This window comes from Acipenser ruthenus, chromosome 28 (genome assembly GCF_902713425.1).
Source record: "Acipenser ruthenus chromosome 28, fAciRut3.2 maternal haplotype, whole genome shotgun sequence".
Lineage (NCBI taxonomy): Eukaryota > Metazoa > Chordata > Actinopteri > Acipenseriformes > Acipenseridae > Acipenser > Acipenser ruthenus.
The window spans coordinates 2,833,871-2,854,775 of NC_081216.1; the positions used below are offsets into that span (position 1 = coordinate 2,833,871).

General features: G+C 45.9%; 2 protein-coding genes across 2 annotated transcripts in view; both read left to right on the forward strand.

Annotated features, from left to right (window-relative positions):
* The first annotated feature begins 747 nt into the window (after window positions 1-747).
* Window positions 748-15,688, forward strand: rapgefl1 (Rap guanine nucleotide exchange factor (GEF)-like 1). The gene is made up of 15 exons (XM_034057219.3): window positions 748-1,378; window positions 5,183-5,261; window positions 5,579-5,729; window positions 5,959-6,056; window positions 6,186-6,295; window positions 8,760-8,927; window positions 9,374-9,471; window positions 10,406-10,528; window positions 11,864-12,042; window positions 12,209-12,299; window positions 12,686-12,736; window positions 12,973-13,060; window positions 13,705-13,769; window positions 13,894-13,948; window positions 14,699-15,688. The coding sequence occupies exons 1-15, from the start codon at window positions 919-921 to the stop codon at window positions 14,821-14,823; spliced, it is 1,941 nt and encodes a 646-aa protein (XP_033913110.1). The 5' UTR covers window positions 748-918; the 3' UTR covers window positions 14,824-15,688.
* A 3,389-nt stretch (window positions 15,689-19,077) lies between these two features.
* LOC117434635 (WAS/WASL-interacting protein family member 2-like) overlaps window positions 19,078-20,905 on the forward strand; it is an 11,963-nt gene continuing 10,135 nt past the window's right edge. The window contains 2 exon segments of the mRNA XM_034906821.2: window positions 19,078-19,378; window positions 19,478-19,553. The gene's annotated coding sequence lies outside the window, so the exon portion shown is untranslated.

A 20,905-nucleotide genomic window follows, 5' to 3' on the forward strand; every position in this document is an offset into this window, starting at 1 on the left:
AATGCAGCTGCTCCTCGCTTCTGTGTGTAGCTGCTGTGTTAGCCGGGCTGCAGCACTGACACACGGTACTGTGGCATGAAACCCGATCGCACAACAATATGGGAGGCGCCTGAGCCCCACGCACTACACGATGAGGAGAATAACAATACTGCCAGCAAGAGCCATTAATCGTCAGTAAAGATCAGCCATCAAGCAGCGTACCTGTGCAAAGGTAAAGATTAATACACAAGGCGACTGACTGACTCCTGGCCGACTTGAACTGCCACGCCACCGAAGTTGCTGTGTTTATAATTCATCTATCGGATTATTAGAATTATTATTATTATTTGTATATTTTTATTTAATAGTAATACAAGCAGCAACAATACGTTTTGAAGCTCGTTTTTATCTGCTCGTGTTTTTTTTTTTGTTTTTTTTTTTTTAAAACCTCCCTCGCTGCATGGAAAACGAAAGCCTGCTTCGTGCTGGGATAAGGGTTACAAGAAGGCACTAAAATTCAAGTAAACAGGCGAGCCGGAGCAGAAGAAGGGACGTCGAATCAAGCAGGATTATTTTTGGGGGTAAACCGGTTCTGTGCAATACAGCGAGCGCTGTGCATGCATTGGGCTTGGGTTTAATACTCAGTTTACCCGAAGATACTGTTATTATTGTAGATACAGCAATATACCGTGTTTTTTTTTTTTTGTTTTTTTTTAAATTATATATATATATATATATATATATATATATATATATATATATATATAATTTAAATGTGGATTTAGATTTTTTTATTATTATTTTTGTTTTAATAAGATACCATAAAATGGGTTCCACAAACGTTTTTCCGTGAGAACATCATAGGAATTGTGGATTTATTATTATTATTATTATTATTATTATTATTATTATTATTATTATTACATTTGTCGACTCAATATGCCGGCTGGAATAAAACCATTGGAAAAGTTCTTAAAGAAGCAGACTTCGGCTCTGAGCCGCGCTGGGGGGTTCGGTGACAAAGTGGGCAGCGGGGGACCCCGAAGGAGAACCAGCGTCTCCCGCGTCCTTCCCTTCTTCAGGGACCTGTCACCGGAGTCTGCACAGCCGCCGCGGGAGGTGTTCAGCCCGGACGCGGAAGACACTCCGTCCTGGCACCCCGGCCCGGTCTCCGGAGCTCCCGCCGCCGCCTCCTCCTCGTCCTCTTCCCGCTCCGACTCCCGGAGCCCCTCGCTCTCGAGCGACGAGCAGAGCGCCCTCGAGGGCAGCCTCGAGACCCCAACAACCGCCACCGCCGCTTGGGGGGAAGCGCCGCTCGCGCCCGACACACCTGAGAACCTGGTGCTCGCGCTGCTCGACAGCGTCACGGCGAGCAAGAGACAGAGCGGGAGCTGCGCAGGTAAATTTCACATCTCAAGTGATTCAGATATCTAACCAGGATTAATATGCATCTCATTTTTCAAAGCCGGTTTCTGGCAAGGAGGTCTGTGGGGTAACCCCATTCTGTCAGCCCCTGATAGTTTGCTGTAAATTGTAACAACACACTGTCATAAGTATTATTAAGCTTTCACTATACTCTACATATATATAGCTTGGTAAATAATTGTTTTCTTAGCAGTTGGAAAAAAAAAAAAACTCCTGTGAATGTTTAACCGTTTGGTTTATTGATTTTAATTCGTGGGTGTCGGAAACGTTTCAACAGGCAAAAACAAATACATAATGAATGAAGGAATACACACAAATAATCATTTAAAAAGTACATTAATCACAGTAGTTACAAGTGTTTCACAGTTCATTCGTTTTCTGTTGTCTTGTGTAGGGCTGGGTTAATTAATGAATCAATTAATGTATTTATTTGGGTGTTAAACTATGGTCCCTATAGAAATTGCAACAAGTGTAGGATTTCTATACATTTATATATAGTTTCCTGTCATAACTTCAGCAAACATTAGCTCTGCATTGTTGAGTGGAGTTCTCTTTCCTATAGACCTCTATACAGCTCTGCAGCGTTGAGTGGAGTTCTCTTTCCTATAGAGCTCTATACAGCTCTGCAGCGTTGAGTGGAGTTCTCTTTCCTATAGAGCTCTATACAGCTCTGCAGCGTTGAGTGGAGTTCTCTTTCCTATAGAGCTCTATACAGCTCTGCAGTGTTGAGTTCTCTTTCCTATAGACCTCTATACAGCTCTGCAGTGTTGAGTTCTCTTTCCTATAGACCTCTATACAGCTCTGCAGTGTTGAGTTCTCTTTCCTATAGACCTCTATACAGCTCTGCAGTGTTGAGTTCTCTTTCCTATAGAGCTCTATACAGCTCTGCAGTGTTGAGTTCTCTTTCCTATAGACCTCTATACAGCTTTGCAGTGTTGAGTTCTGTTTCCTATAGAGCTCTATACAGCTCTGCAGTGTTGAGTGGAGTTCTCTTTCCTATAGAGCTCTATACAGCTCTGCAGCGTTGAGTGGAGTTCTCTTTCCTATAGAGCTCTATACAGCTCTGCAGCGTTGAGTGGAGTTCTCTTTCCTATAGAGCTCTATACAGCTCTGCAGCGTTGAGTGGAGTTCTCTTTCCTATAGAGCTCTATACAGCTGTTCAGCGTTGAGTTCTGTTTCCTGTAGACCTGCATAGTGTGGTCTGTAGTGTTGAAATAGTTAAAAAAAAACTAAAAAAAACCTTTAAGCGTAGAGAAAAACAGGTCAGTCATTTCAAGCGAAATGAGAGCGTTTGTGGAGCATCTGTCAGTCATAATCACATTGCAAATACAGAATTCTGCCATGAAGCAGGGGTGAGGGGGAAAAAATAAAAAGACTTCCATTGCATAGCGCTTTGATCCATTCCTAGCTTCACTACGAGTTTAATAAGACACGTCTGAGCTTGCTTACCTGTACACACTGGGGCTGATCAAGCACCTAGCAAAACCTGTGTTCAGCAGCAGGACATTTGAACTGAATGCACGTGAGACTGTTGCATTGGGCCTTTGTGAAATGTCAGGGTTGTGTTTGCATGTTTGTGAGTGTGTGTGTGTTTGTGTGTGTGTTATATCATGCAGGTTTTATAGACACAATTAATATTAAAAGAGGGAAGACTGGGGGGGGGGGGGGTTGAACTGCTTTAAAATCTGTGCCTGCTACAGGTGAGTGAAAGAGAAGGAGAGGGAGAGAAAAACTCCAAAATGTTACTAAATATCTGATGACGTCTGACTTAGTGAAAGTGGTGATGTACTGATCACATGTTACAGCATGCGGAAACTTTCATCATGAGGGGGTTATGAAGTAGACAATTATCTGAGAAATATTTCAACACTATGCAGAAAAAAAAAAGGTTCAAAATGGAAGGAAACGTTTGCTTCGGTGTACTTTTTTAACTATTACAGAAACGTAACTTTTTATTTTATGTTATAAAACTGCTTTTGGAAAGTAAACAGCATGAAGTGTGTGTGGGAGTGAGTTTGGTGTTTAGTATTCTGTCTGCATTGATTTTGTAAAATGCATTCTCCCCCTCACAACCCTGGAGTGGAGAATTGAGAGCCATTAAGCCTGTTATTGTATATATAAAAAAAAAGTATTTTCAACCCCTGCTAACACTCTCCCACCTCAACACTCCTGACAACTCTGCAAAACCCACACGCACTCCCACACTCTCTCACACACACACTGAGAGACACTCTCACACACACACACAGAGAAACACTCTCACACACACACACACACCGAGAGACACTCTCACACACACACACACCGAGAGACACTCTCACACACACACACATTGAGAGACACTCTCACACACACACACACACACCGAGAGACACTCTCACACACACACACACACACCGAGAGACACTCTCACACACACACACACACCGAGAGACACTCTCACACACACACTGAGAGACACTCTCACACACACACACACACCGAGAGACACTCTCTCACACACACACACACCGAGAGACACTCTCTCACACACACACACCGAGAGACACTCTCACACACACACTGAGAGACACTCTCACACACACACACACACCGAGAGACACTCTCACACACACACACACACCGAGAGACACTCTCACACACACACACACCGAGAGACACTCTCACACACACACACACCGAGAGACACTCTCTCACACATACACACTGAGAGACACTCTCACACACACACTGAGAGACACTCTCACACACACACTGAGAGACACTCTCTCACACACACACTGAGAGACACTCTCACACACACACTGAGAGACACTCTCTCACACACACACTGAGAGACACTCTCACACACACACTGAGAGACACTCACACGCACACACCGAGAGACACACACACACTGAGACACACACACACACAGACACACACACACACACACACTGAGACACACACACACACTGAGAGACACTATCACACACGCACACACTGAGACACTCATACAAGGACACACTCTCACACACACTAAGAAATACTGGCACACACACACATGCATGCAGACACGCACTGAGAAATACACATACGGAGACATTCACACACAGTGACACACCCACACACACTCTGACACAGAGGGGAGGGATGTGTCTTGTGATCAGGGCTGTGCTTCAGGGAGAGTCGATTCCAGGACCAGCGAAGCATGTAGAGACAGCATTGGGTTTCATAGCAACAGGGTCTGGAGCTAGAGGGGGGGGTGAGAAAGAGGTAGGAGGGAGAGAGAGAAAGGGGGAGATAGGTAGGTGAGAGAGGGAGGAGGAAGGGATAGAGAAAGGAGAGGAGGGAGAGAGAAAGGGGGAAGTGAGAAAGGGAGGGAGAACATTTTGAAATACTGCACATACTGTATATGCTACCTTTACACATGGTACATATTATAACATGCATGTTATTCCTTATTTATGTGTATTGGCTATAAACTGCTGTAGCAAAACTTTAATATTTTTGTCATGCCAATAAAGCCCAGAGAGAAAGTGATGCAGGTTTACCACAGTATTTTTTTTACTGTTTTGGCAGATTCCCCCTATGCGTTTCCCATCAGAGGCTGTGTGAAAAAGAGTCCAGTACATTTTCTACAATAACTTTTGGCAATGCTTGAATAACTTATGGTGCCAATAAAGTCCATCTGAATTTGAATTTGAGATACAGGCAGAGACGGACAGACAGAGTGTTGATATTACAATTTATTTTTTAAAGAATATGTCCCTTCTCTCTCTCTCTCTCTCTCTTTCAGAAATCCTGCTTGATGACTTCATGCTCACTCACCCCATTTTCCTCTCTGCAGACAAGCTGCAGCAGGTCCTCCTGAAGGAGTATCCTTCCCACAATGCCACACCCCGCCCTGACGTCTGTCACAGCCAGGGAGGGGGAGGGAACTTCCTGGTAGTTTCCAAAGTCTGTCGTCAATTGCTGACTTAATTAATTGTTAATTACACCTTTTGGGGGAAATTATTAATCATCGGTCTTAACATAAAAGCACAGAAGCTGGGTCTCTGAATAACAATTTAGAAAGTTTGCAAGTTAAAAGATACTTGAGGGGTATACCCCCCCCCCCGATCCTGCTGTCCTGTAGTTATACCTATAGAGATTGCCTGTCCTGGTTTGCTCCTTGACCCCCCCCACCTCCCAGGTTCCGTGCAGACAGGAAGTCTCGCGAGGGCTGCCGCGGGTTCGACAGTGCTGACAGGAAGCAGGCCGTGCTGAGCGTGGCGTTCCGATACCTCAAGATGTACCGCCACCTGCTGCAAGATGAGGGGGAGAAATCACACACCTTCCCCAAGGTGAGAGAGAGACAGAGACAGAGAGAGAGAGAGATGCTGACAGAGAGAGGACTGAGAGACAGAGAGAGAGAGAGAGACACAGAGAGTGTGACAGAGCGACACACACACACAGACATAGACACGCACAGATGCACTCTCTCCCTCGCCTCTCTCTATGCCTCGTTATATTGCTTATCAGTTGAGATGAGTGACTCCCCCTCTCTCCCCTCTCCCCTCTCCCCTCTCCCAGGAGCTGTGTGCGTGTGTGGTGCAAGATCTTGCTCGGTACCCTGAGCTGGTGGAAGAGGTTCTCAAACTGCAACGCTGGACTGAGATCCTACAAGACCAGTGAGTGCTTCATTCCACTGAGAATCCACTGGGAACTAACTGGGACTGGTGGGCGGGGGGGTGCATTGCCCTACACGCTGTGGGTTTTGATGTTGACTGCATGTGTCTCTCCCCGGCTGCTCTCCGCAGGGCTCTGGAGGAGAGCGACAGTAAGAAGCCGGTCCGGCCGCTGTTCAGACACTTCCGTCGGGTCGACGCCTGCCTGCAACCCAGAGAGGCCTTCCGGGGCTCCGACGAGAGTGAGTCACGCAGAGTGAGAGAGTGAGAGTGGGACAGGGAGTGAGAGTGAAGGAGTGGGTCGCTCTGTGTGTGAGAGAGAGTGTCACAGAGATAATGAGACACACACACACACTGAGAGTGAGACAGATCAGGTGCAGATCAACTGGGTGGGATAGGTGATAAAAAAAAAAAAATTCTTCATTTAAAAAATGTGTGTGTGTGTGTCTCAGTGTGTGTGTCTCAGTGTGTGTCTGTGTCTCAGTGTGTGTCTCAGTGTGTGTGTCTCAGTGTGTGTGTCTGTGTCTCAGTGTGTGTCTCAGTGTGTGTGTCTGTGTCTCAGTGTGTGTCTCAGTGTGTGTGTGTGTGCGTCTCAGTGTGTGTGTGTCTCAGTGTGTGCGTCTCAGTGTGTGTCTCAGTGTGTGTGTCTGTGTCTCAGTGTGTGTCTCAGTGTGTGCGTCTCAGTGTGTGTGTCTGTGTCTCAGTGTGTGTGTGTGTCTCAGTGTGTGTGTGTCTCAGTGTGTGTGTCTCAGTGTGTGTGTGTGTGTCTCAATGTGTGTGTCTCAGTGTGTGTGTGTGTCTCAGTGTGTGTGTCTCAGTGTGTGTGTGTGTGTGTCTCAGTGTGTGTGTCTCAGTGTGTGTGTCTCAGTGTGTGTGTGTCTCAGTGTGTGTGTGTGTGTCTCAATGTGTGGGTCTCAGTGTGTGCGTGTCTCAGTGTGTGTGTCTCAGTGTGTGTGTGTGTGTGTGTCTCAGTGTGTGTGTGTGTGTGTCTCAGTGTGTGTGTGTGTGTGTGTGTGTGTCTCAGTGTGTGTGTCTGTGTGTGTCTCTGTGTGTGTGTGTGTGTGTCTCAGTGTGTGTGTGTGTGTGTGTCTCTGTGTGTGTGTGTGTGTGTCTCAGTGTGTGTGTGTGTGTCTCCGTGCGTGCTTGTCTCAGTGTGTGTGTCTCTGTGTGTGTGTGTGTGTGTGTCTCAGTGTGTGTGTGTGTGTGTGTCTCAGTGTGTGTGTGTGTCTCAGTGTGTGTGTGTGTCTCAGTGTGTGTGTCTGTGTGTGTCTCTGTGTGTGTGTGTGTGTGTCTCTGTGTGTGTGTGTGTGTCTCAGTGTGTGTGTCTGTGTGTGTCTGTGTGTGTGTGTGTGTGTGTCTCAGTGTGTGTGTGTGTGTGCGTGTCTCAGTGTGTGTGTCTCAGTGTGTGTGTGTGTGTCTCAGTGTGTGTGTGTGTCTCAGTGTGTGTGTCTCAGTGTGTGTGTCTCAGTGTGTGTGTGTGTGTGTGTGTGTGTGTCTCAATGTGTGCGTCTCAGTGTGTGTGTGTGTGCGTGTCTCAGTGTGTGTGTCTCAGTGTGTGTGTGTGTCTCAGTGTGTGTGTCTCAGTGTGTGTGTCTCAGTGTGTGTGTGTGTGTGTCTCAGTGTGTGTGTGTCTCAGTGTGTGTGTGTGTCTCAATGTGTGCGTCTCAGTGTGTGTGTGTGTGCGTGTCTCAGTGTGCGTGTCTCAGTGTGTGTGTCTCAGTGTGTGTGTGTGTCTCAGTGTGTGTGTGTGTCTCAGTGTGTGTGTGTGTGTGTCTCAGTGTGTGTGTGTGTGTGTCTCTGTGTGTGTGTGTGTCTCTGTGTGTGTGTGTGTCTCAGTGTGTGTGTGTGTCTCAGTGTGTGTGTCTCAGTGTGTGTGTGTGTGTCTCAGTGTGTGTGTGTGTGTGTCTCAGTGTGTGTGTGTGTGTGTCTCAGTGTGTGTGTGTGTGTGTCTCTGTGTGTGTCTGTGTGTGTCTCTGTGTGTGTGTGTGTGTGTCTCAGTGTGTGTGTGTGTGTCTCCGTGCGTGCTTGTCTCAGTGTGTGTGTCTCTGTGTGTGTGTGTGTGTGTCTCAGTGTGTGTGTGTGTCTCAGTGTGTGTGTGTGTGTGTGTGTGTGTGTGTCTGTGTGTGTGTGTGTGTGTGTCTCTGTGTGTGTGTGTCTCCGTGCGTGCTTGTCTCAGTGTGTGTGTCTCAGTGTGTTTTGTGGTTTAAAGAAAATGTTTTTTCTCATATTTTGAATCTAGGGCATTGTAGGTAGGGCAGTGAAGGAGGTGGGGTGGGGGAGAGAGAGAGGGAAGGAGAAGGAAAGAGGGACAGGGAGGGGAGAGAGGGATGAGAGGGAGAGGGTGGCCAGATTTATCCCATGACGCAATAGGGACAGAGAAACAGGCTAAAATTCAACCAGGCTTCAGATGTAGAGTGTAAATAACTAAACTGTTAAATCTCACCTTTTCTTTCCCCTCCTCTCTCTCTCCCCCCTCCCCCCCTCTCTCCCCCCTCCCCCCTCTCTCCTTCCCCTCTCTCCCCCCTCTGTCTCCCCCCTCCTCTCTCATCTCTCCCCTCTCCCCTTCTCTCTCCCTCCTCTCTCTCCCCCCTCCCCCCTCCCCCCCCTCTCTCCCTCCTCTCTCTCCCCCCTCTGTCTCCCCCCCCCTCTCTCATCTCTCCCCTCTCCCCCCCTCTGTCCCTCCTCTCTCTCCCCTCTTCCCCTCAGTTTTCTGCCGTGTGTACACCCCTGATCACTCCTACGTGACGATCCGCAGTCGCCTGTCCTCCAGCGTGCAGGAGATCCTGGCTCTGGTCTCGGAGAAGCTGCAGTACAGCGAGGAGCAGGAGGGCCAGCAGGGGGCGATGGTGCTTGTGGCAGTCACCTCTTCTGGGGGTAAGTGCGCCACGATCCTTGGGGCGGGGGCGGGGGCGGGGGCGGGGGCGGGGGCGGGGGCGGGGGCGGGGGGGGGGGTCAAGAAGCGGGAGCTGTAATCCATTGCCATGATACTGTCTGTGTAAACTAAAGGGGAGGGAGAAAGGTTAGGTGAAATGGGAGGGGCTTGAAGTGAGAGGGGTGTGTTTTAAATGCACACGGGGGTGGTTTAAGGAATGGGAGGGGCTTGTAAGTCAACTGGGAGGGGCTTTTGCTAAAGGGCCAACATGTGGAGTCAGGGTCTGTCATACACAGAATGCAAGAGATAGAGAGAACCACCAAACACTGTATCAGTGATGGGTGATACTGTGAGTGACTGGCAGTGTCTGTGCTTGCTGTGTGTGTGTGTGTGTGTGTCTCAGTAAGACTGTGAGTGACTGAGTCTCTCTGCTTGCCCTGTGTTTCAGAGAAGGCTGTGTTCCGCCCCAGTGAAGACTCTGTGTTCACCACACTGGGAGTGAATACGCACCTGTTTGCCTGTGAGCCCGAGCGACTGGGGGCCCTGGTGAGTGAGGCTCCCTGCCCCCCCACTTTTATATATTCTGCATTTCCCAGAGTTCACTCGAGTTCGCCAGGCATTTACTTTTATCTGAGCCACTCCTCCCAAAACGTGTTTTTGAAACAAGTTTTCAAAAGACTTCATTCTACATTCCTGTCATAACTTGTCAAGGCTTTCTCTCTGTCTCTGTCTCTGAGAGAGTACAAAGAGTACAACTCCTCACTGCAGGAATGCAGTAAACACACACACGCACACATGCAGACACACACACACACACACACAGACAGACAGACACCAAGGCTTTGGAATTCAGTGCAAAGTTAAACAAGGTCACAGGGCAGGCTGTCTACAGGCAGTGGATATAAAAACTAAAATAACACATGAGTGTTTGTCAGAATTGCTAAATGGCAGCACTCAGTTTCTCTGTCAGAGCTCAGAGCAGCTCAAAGCCAACTGGAAAAAGGTGATAACTTGGTGTTGGAGCAGCAGAACTCAGAACTGCTCAGAATGAATGAAGCAAAACCCAGGGGAATAAGGGAAAAGAGCAAAACAATTCAAACGACCGTACAGTGTAAATTTACTGAGGTAAACATTTACAAAGATAATTCTCTCCCTCCCCTCCCTTTTCCTTTCTCTCTTCCCCTCTGCCTCTCTCTTCCCCCTCTCTCTCCCTCTCTCTTACTTTCTCTCCCTTTCCCTCTCCCTTTCCTCCTCTCTCTCTCTCTCCCTCTCTCCACTCTCCCCCTCTCACTTTCTCTCCCCTTCCCTCTCTCTCACTTTCTCTCCTCTCCCTCTCCCTCTTCCTCTCTCTCCCTCCCTCCCTCGGTCTCTCTCTCCCTCCCTCCACTCTCCTCCTCTATCCCTCTCCCTCTTACTTTCACTCCCCTTCCTTCTCCCTCTCCCTCTCCCTCTCTCCCTCCCTCGGTCTCTCTCTCTCCAGGTTCCCCTGCCAGAGGAGATCCACTGGTCCCCTGGTGACAGCAGGCTGCACGACATGAGCGCTGAGGAGGTGGCCAATCAGCTGCTAGCATTCGACTGGGAGCTCTTCAGCTGTGTGCATGAGGTCAGAGAGGGGAGGGGCCTCCGAGGGGACTGGGAGGGGCTTGGGATAAAAAAAAAAAAAACATGTGTTACTATGTCTGTGTTAACATACTGTTGCTATACAGCTATGGGCAAGAGTTTTGCATCACCCTGTAGAATTCACAAATTTTGCTTCATAAAGTTACATTAACATATTGAATTACATACCGCTTTGTAGTTTTTCATAGACAAAAACTGACAAAAATGGAAAAATGTGACATTTCGGAATCTAACATGAAATACTGTACTGCTGTTATGGCTTCCGGTAGACTTTTGCAATATCATTTTGTAGTTTCTTTGATTACATGATGTTAAATCCTAAAATTCGAGTGGATGCAAAACTTTTGTTTGCCAGCCTGAGCTCTTGTCGCTGGGCTGAGCTCTTGTTGCTGGGCTGAGCTCTTGTTGCTGGGCTGAGCTCTTGTCGCTGGGCTGAGCTCTTGTCGCTGGGCTGAGCTCTTGTCGCTGGGCTGAGCTCTTGTTGCTGAGCTGAGCTCTTGTTGCTGTCCTGAGCTCTTGTTGCTGTCCTGAGCTCTTGGAAATACTTCTAGTGGAAACTGCTGTCGTTGAGTTTGTTGCAAGGGTTCTCTTAGCTTTCCTAAATATAGTTTAGAAAAGCGTCGTCTGGGCTCAGACGGCCTTGCAGGAGCTGGTAATCTGCACCAGCGCCCTTCCGTCTACCCCGTCTCCGAGCACTGTCTGCTGGGCTCAGCCAAGGCCAGAGGGGGGTGGGGATGTTTCTGTACTGTAGAGCATGCACATGCAGCGTTGTGTGTGTGTGTGTGTGTGTGATTTGTCACACGAGGACTCAAAACAAACCCAGCACACAGTTTAAAATTGAAGACATCAAGAATTAATGACTTCTCGTCATGAAATTAATTATTTATTTGATTTTTTAACATTTCTAAATTCAGTGCTGTTGAGTGTTTACCAGTTATGGATGATATTGTAACCCTAGCTTGCTGTGCTGTGTCCCTGTGTCTCAGTGCTGTCTCTCTCTGTGTTGCTGTGTCTCTGTGTCCCTGTCTCTCTGTGCTGTGTCTCTGTCTGTCTCTCTCTCTCTCTCTGTGTTTCTGTGTCTCTGTTGCTGTGTCTCTGTGTTTCTGTGTCCCTGTCTCTCTGTGCTGTGTCTCTCTCTCTCTCTGCTGTCTCTTTGTGTTTCTGTGTCCCTGTCTCTCTGTGCTGTGTCTGTCTCTCTCTCTCTCTCTCTCTCTCTGTGCTGTCTCTTTGTGTTTCTGTGTCCCTGTCTCTCTGTGCTGTGTCTCTGCATCTCTCTGTATTTATTGTATTCTAACACTCTCCCTGTGCTGTGCTGCAGGTGGAGTTTGTGCGCTACGTGTTCCGTGGAGAGGAAGCTCGCTGGCGCCCTCTCAATCTGGAGCTGGTACTGCAGCGCTGCAGTGAGGTCCAGCACTGGGTGGGCACTGAGATCCTGCAGTGCCAATCTCTGCCCAAGAGGGGGCAGCTGCTGCGCAAGTTCATCAAGATCGCGGCACTGTGAGTGGAAACACTTTACTTTGTCACTTCAATGTTCGCTTCACTTTGTTCTGTAGTTTTTCCTTCTTTGTGTCGGAATACGTCACTGCACCTTCCCTTCCCTCTTACTTGGCGTACCCGCTGGCCTGTTCCACTTCACTTCACTCGTCTCTGTCTCTCCTGTCAGGTGCAAACAGAACCAGGACCTGCTGTCCTTCCTCTCTGTGGTGCTGGGGCTGAACAACCCGGCGCTGAGCCGACTGCGCCAAACCTGGGAGGTGAGAGAAGAGAGGGGGGCAGACTGGGAGGAGAGGGAGGGGGGGCTGGGGGGCAGACTGAGAGGAGAGGGGAGGGAGAGGGGGCTGGGGGGGCAGACTGGGAGGAGAGGGGAGGGGGAGAGGGCTGGGGGGGCAGAGGCAGGGAGGCACTTTGGCTCTATTATATTTTTTGCTGTGCTAAATCATGCTAATAGTTTTGTTAGATTTGAAGAGATTGGTGCAGTTGTGAACACCAGCTTTCAATACAGGAGAGGGGAGGAGGGGAGGGGAGAGGGGCGGTAGTGACTCTAACCTGTCTGTGTCGGAGGGGAGAGAAGGGGGTGTGTGACTGTGCCTCTAACCCCTTTCTCTCTCTCTCTCTCTCTCTCTCTCTCTCTCTTTCTCAGGGTCTGCCCAGTAAGTTTAAGAAACAGTTCCAGCAGCTGGAGAGCATCTCGGTGAGTGAGAGAGAGCCTGAACAGAGCGCGGTAAAGCACAGTGAAGAGAATGAACCATCCCCTGCGTAAAGGTTACTGCAGTACCATGATGTGGTAAAAGCATAACAAGGCGTAGTGAAACACAGTAGAAGCATTGAGATGATCAGGTTCATAATCAGAACGGTGATTCTGAGTCTGTTGCTGCTGCTGCTGCCCTGGGCTCTGACGCCTCTCCCCTCTTCTCTTTCCGAGTTTAGGACCCCTCCCGGAATCACAAGTCCTACCGGGACCTTCTCTCCAGCCTCAGGCCCCCCATCATCCCCTTCACCCCCCTGCTCCTCAAAGGTAAGGCACCCTGTCTTCACTATTATTATTATTATTATTATTATTATTATTATTATTATTATTATTATTATTATTATTATTATTAATTGTACATTTAGCAGACGCTTTTATCCAAAGCAACTTACAGAGACTAGGGGGGTGAACTGTGCTTCATCAAAAATTCCCACAGTAAAAGCACAGCACAGTGTAATAAAGTACAGTGAAAGCATGGTAAAGCACAGAAGGTATGGTAAAGCATATGGAAGCATTGTAAAGCACAGAGAGGTCTGGTAAAGCATATGGAAGCATTGTAAAGCACAGAGAGGTCTGGTAAAGCATAGGGAAGCATTGTAAAGCACAGAGAGGTATGGTAAAGCATAGGGAAGCATTGTAAAGCACAGAGAGGTCTGGTAAAGATAGAATAATCTTTATGCATGCATCAGCTACAGAAACTGCCCCCCCCCCCCCCCCCCCACACACTTTTGAAACCAAAGTTACACCACTGGGTAAAGGATATTAATAAACTTGGCAAGCCAGGGTAAACTGTGGGAAATGCAGAGTATATCCATGGGAAAAGTATGAGGGGGGATCTGCAAAAACAGTGAAAAATACTGTGGTAAACTTGTATCACTTTCTCTCTCTCTCTCTTTCTCTCTCTCTCTCAGACTTGACATTCCTTCACGAGAGCAGCAAGACTTTCCACGGGCCGCTGGTGAACTTCGAGAAGATGGTGAGTGAATGTAAAACAACGAGACGAACACAATCACAGTGATTTAGTTTTGCAGTATCAGATATCAGTCTCTTGATCCTGAGCTCGCTGCTATAATGACTGCTTTCTCCCCCCCCCCCCGCAGCACAAGGTTGCAGAGATGGTACGGACCATTCGGAGGTACAGGAGCTCCCCACCCAGTGAGTATCGCACAGCAGCTATCTGCAAAATACAGCCCTCTGATTACTGAACTGTGCACTCAACAATAGCAAAACCTCAGAGACAACGTTTACCGGCTAGATGCTTTGAAAAAAATCAAAATGTGGCTGGAAAACGCCAATCTGACAGCACTGAACAACGGGAGGAGGCTAAAAGTCACATGCCAGACACAGGCATTACCTATTAAATGTTACCTCAAGTTCAATGTACAAATAAAACACGAGAGAAAAATCAATATTTGAATTGGCGTTCCGCTAAGTTGAGATTTCGGACTAGACCAATGACCGTGCACTTGACACAAATACAGTCCTGGGGCGCCATCTGCTGGCCAGCTCTGGCAAATGCATGGGAATATATTAGAAAGAAGGAGGAAATAAAAACCTATTAAACTCTGAAAAGTGTCCAATTTTGAATTAATTAAAGAAATACGTAAAATTCAAACAATTCGACTGAAAGACTTTCTTAATCTCTTGACTGAAGCAGAAAGACTGCTAGCTGAAACGTTTGCGACCTGAAGAAAGTTGCTGTTGATGCGGAGTGGTCTTCAACAATGTTTGTCATTGAATTTATTTAGTTCCTTCAGCTGCGTGGAAAGAAAAGTCACACAGTGCAGTAAATTTTTCAAGAATTCTATCAGCACATCGACACGAACTTTTACACCAGTCTTTTGCCTGTTTAATTTTTTGTATTGATTTCGTTTAATTGAATTGAATTCTGTTTTTTCCCCCCAGATCTGGACACAGACTCCACTCCCTCGTACCTGCAGACGAAGGCCTTCGTCAGGCAGCTGCAGGTCATCGACAATCAGAACCTGCTGTTCAACATGTCCTACAAACTGGAGCCCAAAGACACCTGAGACACACCCCATCGGGCACTTACCATGGACAGTCATGGGGAGGGGGGGGGGTCCTTAGGAACAGATCCCGGGGGGCTGCACCCAGTCCAGGGGGGCAGAACTCTGTTTTTGGGGTACAGCGCCCCCCTGATATCTCACCCATCGATAATTCACTCATTGGCTTGGTCCATGCTTGACAGTGAACTGTACAAGTGTTATATTTCCCTGGGTAAGCCACGAAGGCCTGGTTTCTACTGCCTTGCTCCAGGTACAGCTGAGCTGGCTGGTCTGGGTGAAGTTTGGTTAAAGATGGCTGTCTGCATTCAGGTATAATTCTTTTGTTATGAGCAAGTCAGACGGCGCTACAGTGAGACGGCGCTACAGTGAGACGGCGCTACAGTCAGACACAGCTACAGTCAGACAGTGTGAGACAGCACTACAGTCAGACAGCGCTACAGTCAGACAGCACTACAGTCAGATAGCGCTACAGTGAGACAGCACTACAGTCAGATAGCGCTAGACAGCGCTAGTCAGACAGCACTACAGTCAGACAGCACTACAGTCAGATAGCGCTACAGTGAGACAGCACTACAGTCAGATAGCGCTAGACAGCGCTAGTCAGACAGCACTACAGTTAGACAGCGCTAGACAGCACTACAGTGAGACAGCGCTAGACAGCACTAATCAGACAGCACTACAGTCAGACAGCGCTACAGTCAGACAGCACTACAGTCAGATAGCGCTACAGTGAGACAGCACTACAGTCAGATAGCACTACAGTAAGACAGCACTAGACAGCACTACAGTGAGACAGCACTACAGTGAGACAGCACTACAGTGAGACAGCGCTACAGTGAGACAGCACTACAGTCAGATAGCGCTACAGTGAGACAGCACTACAGTCAGATAGCGCTAGTCAGACAGCACTACAGTCAGATAGCGCTAGACAGCGCTACAGTCAGGCAGTGATCTGTTATTGAAATGACCAGGTAGGTGGCAGGAGTTTGAACAATCAGGCCCAGAATCTGCTCTGAATGAACGGACTCTCATCGCAGTGTGAACACGTCTCTCCTGAGAGTCTGTAGATTCACTGATAGGAGTTGCTCATGCAGCTATGAGGGAGGAATCATTTATTTAAACTTGTTTCAATAATAGAACTGAAGGCAGTCCTGAAGCCCAGGACCAGGCGCAGCAGCAGGGCTAGTGAGTTTGTAACCCTGCTCAAACTCCTGGCTCCTGATCATTTCAATAATCATATTAATAATAGATTTCACTGAGGGGAGTTCTGAAACCCAGGACTGGGTGCAGCAGCAGTAAGGCTAGTTTCGAAGCCAACAGAATACCCCCCCCCCCCCTTTGATTATCATGATCAGTGCACTTACCCCCCCCCCCCCACTGCCAGACACCTGTATTATAGTGATTTATGTAAGAGAGTAAGTGTGTGTGTGTGTGTGTGTGTATATATATATATATATATGTAAATATTTAAGAGAGTATATTTTGTGTAGGAAGCATTTGGAAAGATGGCAAAGTATATATATATGTATATATATAATTATATATATATATAATACACAATTTGAAAAAGGAAAATTGCTGTGTACCAAAAAGAAAAAAGTTAATGTAGGTACACAAAAATGTGAATAATGAATTAATAAAGAAATGAATGACATGGGGACGTTTGGGATACAAGTCCTTCTTCAGATATGATGGAGACAGTGGAGGAGATGAACAGAAGAACGCGTCCATGTTCAGCGCTGCTCAGAAGGGCTGTGCACATCACAACGCTGGGGTTTTATGTTGTTTTTTTCTAAACAAAGGCTTGTATTGTTGATGGGTTTTTGTTTAAACTTGTTTCATCCCAGTAAAGCCCTAACCCAGACACACCCAGCTTCATTTCTTGTGGTTCTGTTGTAAGAAACTTAGTCAAGCAGACAGACGCGTCGTCTTGTGACATCACACTGGGTTGGGGGATTGTCTCAGAGCTGCGTTAAGAGAACAGAGACCAGAGCTGCATAATCTGCATTAACACAGCAATGTATTGGGAGAACCCTTATAAAGGTGTCCCACAGTAAAAGCACAGCACAGAGAGGTATGGTAAAGAATAGGGAAGCATTGTAAAGCACAGAGAGGTCTGGTAAAGCATAGGGAAGCATTGTAAAGCACAGAGAGGTCTGGTAAAGCATAGGGAAGCATTGTAAAGCACAGAGAGGTATGGTAAAGCATAGGGAAGCATTGTAAAGCACAGAGAGGTATGGTAAAGCATAGGGAAGCATTGTAAAGCACAGAGAGGTCTGGTAAAGCATAGGGAAGCATTGTAAAGCACAGAGAGGTATGATAAAGCATAGGGAAGCATTGTAAAGCACAGAGAGGTCTGGTAAAGCATAGGGAAGCATTGTAAAGCACAGAGAGGTATGGTAAAGCATAGGGAAGCATTGTAAAGCACAGAGAGGTATGGTAAAGCATAGGGAAGCATTGTAAAGCACAGAGAGGTATGGTAAAGCATAGGGAAGCATTGTAAAGCACAGAGAGGTCTGGTAAAGCATAGGGAAGCATTGTAAAGCACAGAGAGGTCTGGTAAAGCATAGGGAAGCATTGTAAAGCACAGAGAGGTCTGGTAAAGCATAGGGAAGCATTGTAAAGCACAGAGAGGTATGGTAAAGCATAGGGAAGCATTGTAAAGCACAGAGATGTATGGTAAAGCATAGGGAAGCATTGTAAAGCACAGAGAGGTCTGGTAAAGCATAGGGAAGCATTGTACAGCACAGAGGTCTGGTAAAGCATTGGGAAGCATTGTAAAGCACAGAGAGGTATGGTAAAACATAGGGAAGCATTGTAAAGCACAGAGAGGTCTGGTAAAGCAAAGGGAAGCATTGTAAAGCACAGAGAGGTCTGGTAAAGCATAGTACTGTGTAATAAGGACATATAGGGAAGCATTGTAAAGCATATTAAAAAAAAAAACAACAACAATGCATACTAAAAACTTTTGCAAGGACCTCTTCTCCAAGGGTGACCTTTTTGTTTGTTTGTTTGTTTGTTTGTTTGTTTGTTGTTAACAGAAGCCTCTGGGTTTGTATGTCTTGTAAGTCGGCCTCACTGGAGGTCACTTTACTTCCCGAGCACAGCCTGTGTTCTGATCCCATCCCCTCAGCCTCTGCCCTCGCCGGCGAAAAGTGTATTCCGCGTGAACCTGGCGTGTCAATCCAGATTTTCAATAAATAAAAACGTGTGTCGAATCCAGAAGGCGTGTTTCTGTGTGTTTTCCTTTGTGTTCGATATCTTAAAGTGATTTTATTAGCTAACTTACAGCCGTCTGGGGGTTTACTGCACGACCCCGCGGTAAAAGCCTAGCGGATGCTCACTGCAACAATCGAAGGGGGTCAAACTGGGAAAAGCATTTTTTTTCAACTTTTCTTCCCCACTAATATCTTTCCAGCGAGCAAGACCAGTTTATTATTATTATTATTATTATTATTATTATTATTATTATTATTATTATTATTATTATTATTAAAAGTATAGTAGGCCTACATAGGTTACGGTAAAAGTCGGAATATTGGCAGTTTATTCATAAATGTCGACATTTACCAGTTAAAGCGGTAAATGTACGAAATAAACCCGATAACGCTTTACTTCTGAAAAGCCAGAGGTTTCTTCATAATTCCGGACACCTTACTTACCACGCTCTTACTTTTACCGTAACACGTGTACAATTCACGGTCAGCGTGACCGAGCAGTGAATGAATCAAAACCGTGAAATATTCCTTCCCGGGGTCTCAGTACAATACGGTATATATAATTTAAAAAAAATGCAGACTTGACTGCAGTTACATCGCCCAGCCACTGCGGGGGGTACAAGAGGCGCTGTGCTGGAAAAACACATTAGAATTACATTGTAGCGACTCCTTCATCCAGTAGATGGTGCCCATGTTATAGACGACGCCTCTTTTTTTTTTTTAAAGGAAATATTGTTAAGGAACTGTTTACGTGAAATTGATTGATTATGTGCTGCATGACGATACATTTCTATAGATTTCTATAATTTCCTACAGGCCTGTTGATCAGACGATACACTTCATTCATGTTCTGCATTTCTTATGTATGATTAATTATTGATGTACGTGTTTGTATACTATGTAGGCAATTATATATATATATATATGCGACTGATAAATAATTAAACACATTACACTTAAATAAATTAATATTATCATGGTACAATTATAACCTTACCAAGATGGCGGCTCAATAATGCTTTTCCATATATCGCGCCGTCGCGCTGTGACGCGTTGTGCTGAGGCGAGTCTCGGCAATTTCCGTCCCGTTTCGTTCCCGAGTTCGGGCTATGATCGTCCATTTTGTTTCTGCTGGAGATTTCATTTCCGGGGTTTTTTTTTTCCTTCTTCTTCTTCCCTGAGAAAGTGGAAAGAAAGAAAGAGAGAGAGAGATAAACAGATACAGAGAGAGAGAGAGAGAGAGAGAGAGAGAGGATAAAAAAAACACTAATAAAATAACAAATTGTAAGCCCAGCTTTTTGAGTTGTTGCAACGTTTATATCCTCCTGAGAGACACTTGGGTAAATATACCGAGTTAGCGCTTGGGGGGATGAGAGTGGATTTATAATTATTAATAACACGCATTCCTGGGGTAGTTAATCATTTTCTGTACGTTTCAGATTAAAACCCCGAACCCCCATGTTAAAGAGACTGGACGCAAAACCGCCAGACAGTCGCCGTCCACTTCGAAACGAGGTAAGTAAATAAATCACACACAATAATAATTACCACTAAAATAAAATAAACGCGTTCACTTTTTTTTTTTTTTTTTAAGTCCAGCAACTAGTATAAACGAGCGACTTCGTTTTCATTTTAAAACAGTTTAGCTGGAGATCAAGCGAATGGAAACAAGGGATAATAATAATAATATTGCAATTTACACATTAACATGTAGTAATCTCAAATCTTCCGTGTACTGACTGTGTGTAAGTAAGTTTCATACTTTTATTATGAAAAAGAAAAGAAAAAATGCTTGTGTCAATAGAATGTAACGATGTTAATCACACGTACTGTAATGATACGTACACTATTCAGGTGTGGCGTTGCCATCTATCTATCTATCTCATAGATTATCTATCTATCTATCTAATAGATTATCTATCTATCTATCTAATAGATTATCTATCTATCTCTATCTATCTAATAGATTATCTATCTATCTATCTATATCATAGATTATCTATCTGAGATAATTAACATTTGAAAAAACTGCTGTGTACCAAAATGTAAATAGTTGATTTTAAAATATCAGTGATATCGGGACGTTTCGGACTACCAGCCCTTCTTCAAGGGGATGGCAACAGTATCTCTGCAAACAAGATGTGAAAAGACTTGTCTTTCAAAACAAGTTCCGGAACAGGATGACTTCAGAATAGAATGTTCATTTCAAGAGGTTCCACACGTTCGTTCGGCGACGCTGTGCTGCACGCAGGGCCCTCACACGTAACATTTCCAGATGGACAAGCGATTTGCATGTTTATACATTTTGTAGTTCAGTTGTCAGGGGTGGGAATAAGCCTCCCATTGCATAGCAGTTTCACCCATTCCAGGTTTTATTAGGAGGCACGGGTGTGTCTTATTAAACTCTGAGAAACCAGGGATGGATCAAACTGCTGTGGAATGGGAGGCTTATTTCCATCCCTGAGTTTGGGGTTTAATTTAAAATGAAAATCTGTTTTTATTTATTATTATTATTATTATTATTATTATTATTATTATTATTATTGCAGTGTTTGAAATAAGACTCCCATTGCACAGCACTTTGATCCATTCCTGGTTTTACTAGGAGTTTAATAATAAGACACACCTGCTCGTTACCTAGACACACTGGGGCTGATCAAGCTGCTAGTTAAACCTGGAATGGGCGAAACTGCTCTGCAATAGGAGTCTATAAAACGCACTTGCAGTATTTTGTGATTTTGGTCTTGTATCGCGATATGTACCTCTACTGTGATACGATACAATATACCATGTAAAGAAAGTATCGCTTTCTTTCTTTCTTCTTTGTTTTTTCTTTCTTTCACTGCTCAGATTTTAGGATTGAGTGT